Source organism: Loxodonta africana, chromosome 6 (assembly GCF_030014295.1).
Source record: "Loxodonta africana isolate mLoxAfr1 chromosome 6, mLoxAfr1.hap2, whole genome shotgun sequence".
Taxonomy (NCBI): domain Eukaryota; kingdom Metazoa; phylum Chordata; class Mammalia; order Proboscidea; family Elephantidae; genus Loxodonta; species Loxodonta africana.
This window is the reverse complement of record NC_087347.1, coordinates 85230227-85242551: the sequence shown is the minus strand read 5'-3', so window position 1 is coordinate 85242551 and position 12325 is coordinate 85230227. Positions and strand designations below refer to the sequence as shown.

Genomic DNA, 12325 nt, shown 5'->3' with positions numbered 1-12325 from the left:
TGAAACTACAGCTGACCTTTTTCTCAACTTCATTTTCAAATGGAGAAAAAATGGACTCACACCTCCACAGACTTTGAAAAACAAAGAATTATATTCTAAAAAACTGTTCTCCAGAGTCAAAACATGAACCATGTGATGAAATTAGAGGAACCCTCTGGTATTTTAACACAGATTTATACAAGCAGAGGTATCTCTAGCATTGCATCCTCCCCCAGCACCTGCCTTTAAAAATTTTTTGGAACCACTTTCTGGTTTATAGCAAAATGCATGGAACTCATCATTTACTTTCCTGCTAGAGTGCTAACATTATTTGCTCCGGATAGCCTTTTATGTTTTTCTCTCAGTGTGACTTTGAGTGATTATTCTTAAATCGCTCCTCTCCAGTGTTTACGTAAAGGCTTCCTCCCTTTTGTCAGAAGATTCCAATGGAATGTTGTACCTTATATTTCCTTATATCCTCCTCCCCAGTCTGGTCTTATGGCCGTATCTTCCCTCTCCCCGCACCACCCACACTGCAAATGGCGTCTCTCTCTATGCTGTTCCCTTCAAAACCTGTATCCACCACTCGTCTTGTCATTTTGTGATCCCTGCTTGGCTGCAAGCTCTCTGAGGACAGGGCCCATGTCTGCCTTGTTCCCAGGGGTATCCCCAGGGGGAAGCAGAACGACCAGCACAGAGACGCAGGCAGTGCCTGTGGAATGCAACACTGAAGGAAGGAAAAAATCCTTTCCCGACTTTTGTGTCCCAAGTAGCTCTGTCCTTCCTCAGAATTCCCAGATGACTTCCTGTCTCCACACTTGCTTCACAGACACTATATATTTGAGAATGTGGGATGGATCAGACTCAGGGCAAATCAATTTAATTCCCCTTACAGCTTCACTACCCCCTTTGACAGCTGAGGGCACTGAATGGGTTAGAGGGCTGGGGGTCTTTGGACCTCTATGCTGCCCTCTCCACATAACACCTGTACTGAAAGAAGTTGACACCTCTGTCATGTGGCACCAAAGCACAGCATTTCCACAAATATGGACTCATCTCTGGTCCAGTCATTTTTCCTATATATTAAAAACCTGTACACTAGCTTCTCTAAAAGTTAAACATAGAGTTACTATTTGACCCAGTAATACGACTCCTGGGTCAATACCCAGAAGAAATGAAAGCAGGAATACAGATACTTGCACACCAATGTTCACTGTAGTGTTATTCACAATAGCCAAAAGCTGGAGACAACCCAAGTGTTCATCAACAGATGAACAAACCAATGTGGAATATCCATACAATGGAATATTACTCAGCCATGAAGAGAAATTAAATTCTCATGTATGCTACAACACGGATGAACTCTGAAAACACTATGCTGAGTGAAATAAGTCAGAAAAAAGGACAAATATTGTATGATCCCACCTATACAAAACAGAATAGGAAAATGCATAGAGACCAAAGCTTATTAGCAGCTACCAGGGGCTGGGGGAGGGGGAAATAGGGAGTTATTGGTTAAGGGGAACTGAGTTTCTGTTTATGATGATGAAAAACACTTGGAAATCGAGAGTAATGATGGTAAATGTAATTAATATCACTGAATTGTATGGTTAAAATGGCAGTGTTTCATTATGTATATTTTGCTACAATAAAATTAAAAAAAATAGAAACCTATACATTGTCTTGTCTCAATGGCTGGTAAGCCTCAAACACCCCATGAGATTCCCAGCACCCCCCCCCCACCCCTTTTGTTCAATCTTGCCCTCTAGCCTGAAACCACTGCTAATCTCCAACTTCCTTAGATCCTAGCTCAATTGTCCCTTTGTCCATGACGCTTTCTGGAAAACCCCCTCCTTCTGCACCACCATCTCTAGTTTTAAGGCGTTTATCACAAGCTGCCAGGTTGCAGGGTCTGAGCATGGAATGTCCCTTCCTTACATGCCTCGGAGCAGGGGCACACTTGTCTTATCTGACTCTTCTGCGCTGAGCCCAGTGCCAAGGGGTTAAATGAGAAAATGCAAAGCAAATAAATCTTACGCAGGATAGACAATAAATACTTGCAAGGGAAATGGACAAATGAAAAGCATGATAGACAATGAAGCTTTTTTGAATTTGATTTTCTAGACCAGGTGTTTGCAAACATTTTCAGTAAAAGGCCAGATAGTAAATATTTTAGACAAGACACATGTTTTCTGTAACAACTACTCAGCTCTACCACTGTAGCACAAAGCAAGCCCAGACAATGCACAATGCCTCAGTGGATGAATGTGCCTGTGTTCCCATAAAACCTGGAAATTTGAATTTCATGTAATTTTCACAGGTCATGAATTATTATTATTATTATTATTATTATTATGCTTGAACCACTTAAAACTGAAGCGCAGAGAGTTGAAGTAACTTGTGCAAGGTCTCACAACTTGTCTTACTGGAGGACCGTATAAAAACAAAAGGCAGGTGGATTTGGCCTGTGAGCTCTGGTGCACTCACCCTGTTCTACACCAGTGTTTTTTTTTTTAAGGTCAAAAACACTTTGAGAATCTAATAAAAATTATGTACCTCTCTCTAGGAAAAAAAAAAAAAATGCCTTCCACATACGTGCACACAATTTTCGAAGTTTCTATAGGGTCACTATGAGTCAGAATCGACTCAACGGCAGTGGGTTTGGTTTTTTTGGGTTTTTATAGGGGAAACCCTGGTGGCGTAGTGGCTAAGTGCTACGGCTGCTAACCAAAAGCTCGGCAGTTCGAATCCACCAGGTGCTCCTTGGAAACTCTATGGGGCAGTTCTACTTTGTCCTGTAGGGTTGCTATGAGTTGGAATTGACTCAACGGCAACGGGTTTGGTTTTTTTTTTTTTGGATGGACATAGGTTAGGAACCTATGCTCCAGAAATACCCTTCTCCTTTTTTAAAGTGTTATGGTGAGGAGGGGGAAAAAACCTTTTGACATGATTAAGGGGTCACCCAGTACTAAGTAGCTTTATCTACTAAACTGGTGGCGGTCAAGTTGATTCCGACTCATAGCGACCCTATAGGATAGAGCAGAACTGCCCCCATAGGGTTTCCAAAGCTATAATCTTTATGGAAGCAGACTGCCACATCTTACACCACCAACCTTTCAGTTAGCAGCTGAGCACGTAACCACTTTTCCACCAGGGTTCCTTGCTTTATCTACTATGTGCCATAAATTATACTTCGGGGTCAGACACCAAGATATAAAAGTAACTTTTCCCCATTTGAAAATGCTGAGTAATGGAATTTGGGAAGTCAGCCAGGAAACTCACATGTAACAGGCATCTTCCCTGCCCCCTCCTAGATCAGAGGTTAATGAACCTATGTCCTCCACTACCTTTGTCATTCTCCACAGCCCAGGGTGTACTCTGCACCCTATGAGTACTCAATAAAGGCAGCTTACCAATGGAACGGTCAGTGGTTTTTTAATGTTCTTGTAAACATACCTTTCTTCAATTGCAGTTTCTCTCAAGGATTAGGAATTAAGGGCGGGGGGGACGACAGAAGGGGGATGCATAACCCAGCGCTGAGCTGATCTAATACCAGGCTGAGATGTCAGAGAGTCATGAAAAAGATAATAAGGAAATCAACAGCTTGATTGTACATTTTACTGAGAGGTGTAAGTTCCCATTTAAGACCAGAAAAACCCAACAAGCAGAATTATAAATATGCTTTGCACTACATGCCAATTTTATTCTGCAAAAACAGAGAGGCAAATATTGAGTAGACTTTTGTTATGTAAGGAAACCTTGGTAGTGTAGTGGTTAAGAGCTATAGGTGCTAACCAAAAGATCAGCAGTTCGAATCCATCACGAGGTCCTTGGAAACCCTATGGGGCAGTTCTACCCTGTCCTATAGGGTCCCTATGAGTCGGAATCAATTTGATGGCAGTGGGTTTTGTTTGTTCTGTAATGGTTGAGGGAGGGAGAGAGAGAGAAGCCAGATAGTGTGACCTTCCTCAAACCTGTGACTACTTATCTCAGGTTAGACGCAGTGATTGAACCAGCTCTTCTAACTGCTGGAACTAGACTAGTCCGAGGATATTTAATGTGGTGTATTTTAGTACTAAAGCAATGGAGTAATTGCTGGATATAATTTTAAGAATTCACACTCACGTGGAGCCTTCTATATACCAGGAACTGTTCTAAGTGCTTTATAGAAAGTTCACAACCACTGTATATGGCAGGTACTGTTACAGCTCATGTTTTGCAGGCAAGGAAACTGAAGCACAGAGAATTTAAGTAACTTGCCCAAGGTCTCACCACTGGTCAGCGATGAAGTCAAGATTCGATCAAGCAGTTGCCTTCAGGTTTCATGTTCTTATCACTGTTATATTCCTTTTGTTAAACATTGTTAGTTACCTTCATTCTCTTTCTTCTTTTAAGCATAAAATTCTTCACATAATGAAATTTATTTATTCCCAGAGAGTTGTGTGTAAACTGAGTTTTATAAAGCAAATCATATTTGGATTCACTGAGAGAGACTTGCTTTTGAAAATCAAATTACAGTGAATCTCTTTGTAAAGTGACTTTCCTGTCTTAGCACAATGCTTTGGGTAATATTAATTCCCCTGATTTCTATAAAGTTGTATAAATGTGTTTTTTTTGGTATATGAAACAAACAAAAAAAACCCAAACCCATTGCCATTGAGTCGATTCCAACTTATAGCAACCTATAGGACAGAGTAGAACTGCCCCATAGGGTTTCCAAGGAGTGGCTAGTGGATTCGAATTGGTGAACTTCTGGTTAGCAGCCATAGCTCTTGACCATTGCACCACCAGGATATATTTACTAACTAGAAAGAATATTAGAAAGAAATATGCTGCTAGGAGCAACTGCAGACCCTGGAGTGATTAATTCAGTGAATCACTCAAGGAAGCCAGTGTACTGCCAGTGCTGGCCTTGGACTCCATGCCACCCTCTGCTCTGCTCAGGATGCCAACCTTCTGTGTCCCCTGGCAGTCAGATAGCTGAGGAGAGGAGTGGTTAGGGTGAGACTGAACATATCTGAAGGCTATAGCCCCCACAGCAGGTGAGCCCCCAATCTAGCCTCCTTACTTGCTAAACAGCAGGTGTCACTGACTTCCCAGGGTATTTCAGTTTCATTTATTTATCTCCTGTGTGACAGCCCTGGTGGTGCTATGGTTAAAGCACTGGGCTGCTAACTGGAAGGTCAGCAGTTCGAAACCACCAAAGGTTCCGAAGGAGAAAGATGTGGCAGACTGCTTCTGTAAAGATTTACAGCCTTGGAAAAACCCTATGGGACAGCTCTACTTTGTCCTATAGAGTCACTATGAGTTGGAACCAACTCGATGGCAATGGGTAGTGATGGGTGACAACCCCAGGCCCTGATATGCCTACTTTCTGGACCAAGGGTCATCATCAACTGTTCTGAGGAGGCTTAACAAACAAAGAGAACAAGGGTGAGGCATGTCATGAGCTGGGTGTGAGGGGCATCTGGAGCCATTCAGCAGATACTGGGTATCTACCTCAGTAGAACATACCCTCCCCAATCCTTGAGCTTCAGGCCACAGAATGAGTAAATGACTGGGAGGAGGTAGAAAAGGGGGGTTGCTATGTAAGGTCATTTTGAAGGCCATCTTTGGTACTGGCCCTGTGGACTCCGATTCCACGTACACTAAGTCACATGTACGGCACGCCTCATCCACCCATCTATTCATTCATCTATTCATTTATTATACAAATATTGATTGGGCACTTCATATGTCCCAGAACCAGCTGGGCACTAGAGGTACTATTGGAAGATTGGCCCCTTCCTTGTAGAACTTGTCTTACTGAATTCAGTCTTCCTGTGAGTAATGTAAAGTGACTCTAAAACTCATTGCTCTAAATAAAACAAGAGCTTTGTGATTTTATATTATATGCTGCTTTCTCTCAAATACTTTGAACTTTCTAATTGTCATTAGGCCTCCAAAATTGTTGTTAGTTACTGCTGAGTCATCCCTCAACTCATGGTGACCCCATGCACAGCAGAAGGAAACAATGCCCGATTCTGTGTTATCCCCATAATCAGTTGCGTGTCCAACCATTGTGATCCATAGGGTTTTCACTGGCTGATTTTTGGAAGCAGATCACCAAGCCTTTCTTCCTAGTCCTTCTTAGCCTGGAAGCTCTGCTGAAACCTGTTCAGCATCGTAGTCACCCACAAGCCTCCAATGACAGAAAGGTGGTGGTTATGCCTGAGGTGCCTTGGCTGGGAATGGAACCCTGGTCTCCTGTACGGAAGGCAAGAATCTTACCATTGAATCATCACCGACTCCCTTTATGAATAGCCAGTACAAATAAGCAGTTTAACAAATCCACTTTAGCACTAAATCAAGGTGGATAGCAAGGCACAACCTCCCCAATTCAGGGTTCAGCTTGGGCTCTTGGAAAAGCGGACTGGATCCCCTTTTCATTTGTTTTCAGAGGAACGATGTCCCCCATTTCTGTTCATTCCTAGCAAAATGACGAATCAGCCTTATCCTCCTACGGGATTTCACTTGTTGGAAGCTCTGTGCTAAAGGACATAGAACTGAGGAGATAGCTAACACAGGAGCGCAAGCACAGGAGGGAAGAAATGTGCTGGTCCTGTAAGGCCTCATATTGCAGAAAATAGTGAATTACCAGGCGACACAACAGAGGGTGCTGGGCGCTTTCTTAAAAGTAAAACCTGCCTGGATTAACTTAGCACTGCTGGATCTTTGCATGTGGCCAGAAAATGGTGCATCACAACGTGCTAGAACGTTTCTCACAGAGGACCTAGAGCCTGGTTTTGGCAAAGCCACAACCTTGCTGACATTAACAGAGACCAGAGCGGTGTTTCAAATACCTTGTAAAACATGCTCTTGAGGCACTTCCAGAAGACATTCTTTGGTAAAATATATTTAACACAGACTTATCCACAGTGAGTCAGGCCGCCCTCACCATGAGCGCAGGGTAAGGAACCACAAAGAGCAAAGACTTAATGATTAATTCAGATAGGGTGAAAAACAAGCCCTTAGATTTGCTTAAGTTCCCTAAGCTCAGCACTTCACAACTGTTCCCTTGAAAAGTGATTTTTAAGTTGGAAAAACTTTGTTCCTCCATCCGTAAAATGGCTGTGAAAATGGCTTGTGGGGAATAAATGAGACAACAAAAGCAGAACACAAGGCGCAGTCCCAGCCCGTAGTCAGTGGTCAATAAACATTATCTCCATTATTCAAACATTCTGGCCTGGCAATCCACAGGCCTCCATCCTATTCCCCATTTCTGTGCTAGCTTTCTGTGTGATCTTAAACCATATTCAGTCTTGGAGACACTGATCTGAATAGTTTATATCCTCCACTTAATCATAAGTGCTAAAATGGCAAAGGCGCAGGCCTAGGGATGTTTGTGAATGTAAATAGTGGGTGCTCAACCAATGTTAATTGAAGAGATGGCTGGAGCAATTTTAGAACCTCTGGGTAAATTTTTATACTCTTAGACAAACACAGGAAAAAAAAAATACTGATACTGATTTTGCCCCAGATTGAATAGGTAAATATAGATATGTCTGACCAAGTCAAAAAGTGAATAACCAGAGCAAAGCCTACAGCATGCCTGATACAGGTAATGCAACCCCAGGGGAAGGAGATGCTTCCATATTGCTTTGGTGGGCACCAGCTGTCCTCACACCGGGGAGGTGTGTGGCACAGTGCTTAATAGCTCTTTCTTCCAAGCCAGAAGACAGATTTGAAAGTCTCCCACTTGGTCATTTTCTTAAGGTCTAGGTTTCATTTTTCTTATCTGTAAGACAGGCATATAGTAACAGTTGCTGTAAAGAGAGAGTTATTTTACAGATCAATAAAATGAAGCTTGTGATAATGCCCCGTGCCTAGTAAGTAGTAAGCACTTAATATGTGCTAAAAAAAAAAAAAAACCCACTAGCTGCCATCAAGTCAATTTCAATTCATGGAGACCCCACATATGTTAGGGAAGAAATGCGTCCATAGGGCTTTCAATGGCTGATTTTTGGGGAGTAGATTGCCAGGCCTTTCTCGCAAGTTATCTCTGGATGGACTTGAACCTCTAACGTTTTGGTTAACAGCCGAGCACGTTAGCCATTTGCACCACCAAGGGACTCCCAAAATGTGCTAGTTGTTGTTATTTAAACACAAAAACAAAATCAATAAAGAGCTTCTTAATATCATACATTGTACCTAGTATGGTGGTTATCTTCACAGGGAAATCAGCTAGGGGCTGGGGGTGCTTGATGGAAGAATCTCAGACCACTAAGGGTTTTTTAAGCAAGTGACATCTTGAGGTATACCAGTGTCACAGGGTTCCCTAAATTTAATACACAGTTCCCCTGGATTTCTCTAAGCCTTACCACGGCAGAACACCATGATCTGCTCCAGTCACCTTGACTTCCTGGCTATTCCTCTAGTGCACAAACATGTCTCTCTGCAGAGTCTGTATTTGCTCTTCCTCTGTGCCCTGGGCTCTCCATGTAGATAGGTCCCTCCCTGTCTTCACATCTCTGCTTACAAGTTGTTTTACCAGAGAGGCCTTCCCTGACCTCCCCCAACCCTCTCTATTCCCCTTTACCCTGTTTTAGTTTTTTTTTTTTTTTCCCACCAATGCTTTTTACCACTCAAAATTTATATTTTGTTTACCTGGTTACTGCCTGCCTGCCCCTACTCTAACATAGGCTCCATGAGACCAGGGACTCCTCTGCTTTGTTCACTGAGAATTCTCATCACTAGAGCAGTCCTGACCTGAAGTAGGTGCTCAACAAAGAGTTGTTGAATGAAAGAATGAATGACTACCAGCACAGGGTAAGAGTATGGGAGGCTGCGATGGATTCTGCCACTCATTTTTAGAATGTTCTCCTTGGGAACTGTGAAATTGCCTGCAATCCAAGCATTCAGTCAAGAGACTTACCCTATTAATACAGAAGCGGGAGCCGTGATTTGTACGGATGTTGCATTGGTGGTTGGGCTGAGAGAGTCTGTATTTACAATAAAGAACTTTACAGTTGGATTCGCAGCTCCTGCCTAGGAAAAAGTAATCATGAGATTACTATTCATAGAAAAATAACATCATTACACAAATTCAAAACCATACAACACTGTCTGCATTATAGTCATAAATTTTAGCATCCAGACAACTCAAACAATTTAATCTAAATAAAATGAATGTAAGAGTTGAGAAATGTGATCTTTTCACATTCAGACAGAAAAGTATATATTACTTAAAGGCCCAAAGCACTCCAGTTTAAATAATGAATGTTCATAATTTTGTATTTAATCCAAGAGAGAATAAACTTCTTGAAACCAATTCTATTATTTTCAAATACAGCCTGACTCCACAAGACGAGAGGGCTTTGGTAGCTAGTCTATGGAGAGCACCTTGGGTTCAGCCAAAGACACAATCCACCAGGAAAATTAGTTTATCTGAGCCAATAGCCAATGATCCTAATTATGAAGCTATAATTTTTACTACAATTTCAGGTTCACAATGTTGGAGCTTTACAATCAATATTGTGACAAAAATTTATAAAACCCTGTTAAATATACAATATGTATTTTTGTCATAATAAATCTTCGATTGACAGATTAGTTTGAAATAATATATGGTATTTTTCGTCAGAACATTTTATTTATTTTTTTTGCCAGTTTCGCTCTTCAAAAAACAGCATTCCACTAACAAACACATCTCCATATTTAGTCTCTGATTTCTTTTAACTTCCAATGTCTTCCTAAAATGGCAACTCTTCATAAAGCAAATTGACCTAGTTGATAAAAATAAAAATCTCTTTTCCCAAATTGTTTACAGCAAAAACAATTTACTGTTAGATTTTCCAACAGACCATACTGCGGTTGTCATTATTATGGTCCTAGTGAAGAATCCTTAGTTCCTTCCTAAAGCCCCCTCTTTCCTGGCTTACACTGCTTAAAGAGCTCTTCAATTTTAATAAACATGCACCCTAGAGAGGAAAACAGCCTTGAAAATCAAGATATGACACTACTATATTACAGGACCTGCAAAATTTACATTTGTGGCAAATCTGTAATTGAACCACTAAAACTAGTCAGGAGCCCTGATGGCTCAGTGGTTAAGATCTCAGCTGCAAACCAAGAGGTTGGCAATTCAAATCCACCAGCTGCTGTTTGGAAACGCCATGGGGCAGTTCTACCCTGTCCTGCAGGGTCACTATGAGTCAGAACCAACTCAAGGGCAACCAGTTTTAATGTGTTTTTAAAAACTAGTCAGGTGGCTGGCTAAGTAGCAATACAATCTGATATACAACCAAGCTTTTCAACCTCACCTGGTGCCCATTCCACCTCCTGCAAATGAGATAAGCTTCTGTTTCAATTACAGCCTCTTTTCTCCATTCAAACATTTTCATTCTCCCTACCTCTTTCAAAAGCATTTTTCCCATCTTTTTCTGCCTGTCATTCCTCAAAGTTTTTGGAGAAATTACAAAACCTTAAATCACACTCTTTCCTGGGATAATAAAAATACTTTAAAATAGCCAGATGCTGTTGACTTCAGCAAGAGTAATCACAGCAAGCTGTTGAAGAGAGACTGACAATATTTTCATTAGCAGGAAGGGTTTAAGTGAAACCATTCTCCTCCCATCAAATCACTGAACCACTATGCAGATCAGAGCACAGACCTTCGGATATGGGACCTGCACTGTCTTTGGGTACTGTAGTGACTCATCAGAGTAGAAGGAGTATTCGATAAGTGGGACTTCTGTGTCATTAAATTGGGCATATGCTAAAAAAGTGCCGTTTGGAGACCACCACAGAGCAGAGTAGGCACTGAAGATTTCCTCTGAAAAAAAGACATAAATTGTTCTGTTACAAGAAGTAGCTGATAAATTGGCTTTGGCATTCAAAATATTGTTCTCATTAGCTTTAGTAATTACAGTAGAGTTCAACTAATGAACCACTTTGCATTTGCTGAGCTTCCAAATTCAGAGTAATACAAATGAATAAAAATAAAATCTTCACAATTATATCTGGATTGTAAAAATAAGTAATGCATTGAAACATTTTAGAATATTTTAGCACACAACATTTAATATATGCTCTGTATTTTTTTTTCCTTTTTCTTATAATCCTCTAAATTTATGCCTTGAAACTTACTAAAAGTAAATTTCACACAGGAGGCTGATTCTCCTTTCTGATTTTCAAACAATCAACATGCCAACACACTCTCCCCGACTGGGCTCAGTTTGTACTGAGCCCGCAGGGTACCGGTGGGTGGTATGTAGCTCCAGGCTATCAAACCAATATGGTGCCCAGAGTTTACTACTCTTGGCACAAACAAGGTGTGGGAAGGTTGGATTTAGTACAGCAAAGAGCTCCATGAGACCCCTACTGAGAAACATCTCCCTTGCCCAGCTCAGAAACTGAAAATTCCTTTGGATTCACACCCTCCTCTGGTGTATATGCTGATGGGTAAGGGAAGAGGGTCAAAGGGAGAGGCAAAGAAAAGAAAAAGTCTTACTTTCTGGTATATCCTTGGACTTGTCCTCAATCCCTGGCAAATGCAGCTCTTCCCTATGCTTATTATGGGGTCTATTGAAGGAACAGGGGTCCCTGGGTGGTGCAAATAGTTAACATGCTCAGGGGCTAACTGAAAAGCTGATGGTTCAGGTCCACCCAGAGGTGCCTTGAAAGAAAGTCTTGGTGATCTACTCCCCAAAAAGCAGCCACTGAAAACCCTGCAGAATGGAGTCCTACGCTGACACACCTGGGGTCACCCTGAGTGGAAACCCGCGTGATGGCGACTGGTTACTGTTAACTCAAGGGATATGCAATTTCTGGCTCCTAAGATGCCAAGACTTCTTTTACCAACTGGGAACGAAGGATTCAAGTAGGCTGGCTGCAGACTTTTATTCTTTATGCAGATTTCATCCCCAAATCTCATGCACTGATTTGAATGTGCACATAAAAGTAAAAGCATAGAAAATAGCACTTTATGGTTAGTAAATCATCACTTGCAATCAGTTTTTTCATGCTTAAACCTGCTCTACAAGTTTTCTCTAAATGGTCATTTTCGATAATATAATAATAATAGTAGAGATAATAATTATCATGATGAACGACTGACATTTAATGAGTGCTAACTATGTACCAGAAACTCTGCTGGCATAGTGGTTAAGTGCTATGGCTGCTAACCAACGGCTGGCAGTTCGAATCCACCGGGCGCTCCTTGGAAACCCTACGGGGCAGTTCTACTCTGTCCTATAGTGTCGCTATGAGTCGGAATCGTCTTGATGGCACTGGGTTAGGTTTTTTAACTGTGTACCTACTCTGTCCTACAGGGTCTCTATGAGTAAGAATCGACTCTACAGCAGTA

The 12325-nt window shown here is 41.6% G+C and overlaps 1 protein-coding gene across 5 annotated transcripts in view; it reads right to left on the bottom strand.

Moving 5' to 3' along the window:
* DPP4 (dipeptidyl peptidase 4) overlaps window positions 1-12325 on the bottom strand; it is a 93245-nt gene that overhangs the window by 36562 nt on the left and 44358 nt on the right. For all 5 annotated transcript variants that reach the window (XM_064287053.1, XM_064287054.1, XM_023542885.2 and 2 more), the window contains 2 exons: window positions 10632-10792; window positions 8894-9006 (listed from right to left, as the gene is read on the bottom strand). In XM_064287053.1, the coding sequence (XP_064143123.1) occupies window positions 8894-9006; window positions 10632-10792 (274 nt within the window). The remainder of the gene's footprint in view (window positions 1-8893; window positions 9007-10631; window positions 10793-12325) is intronic.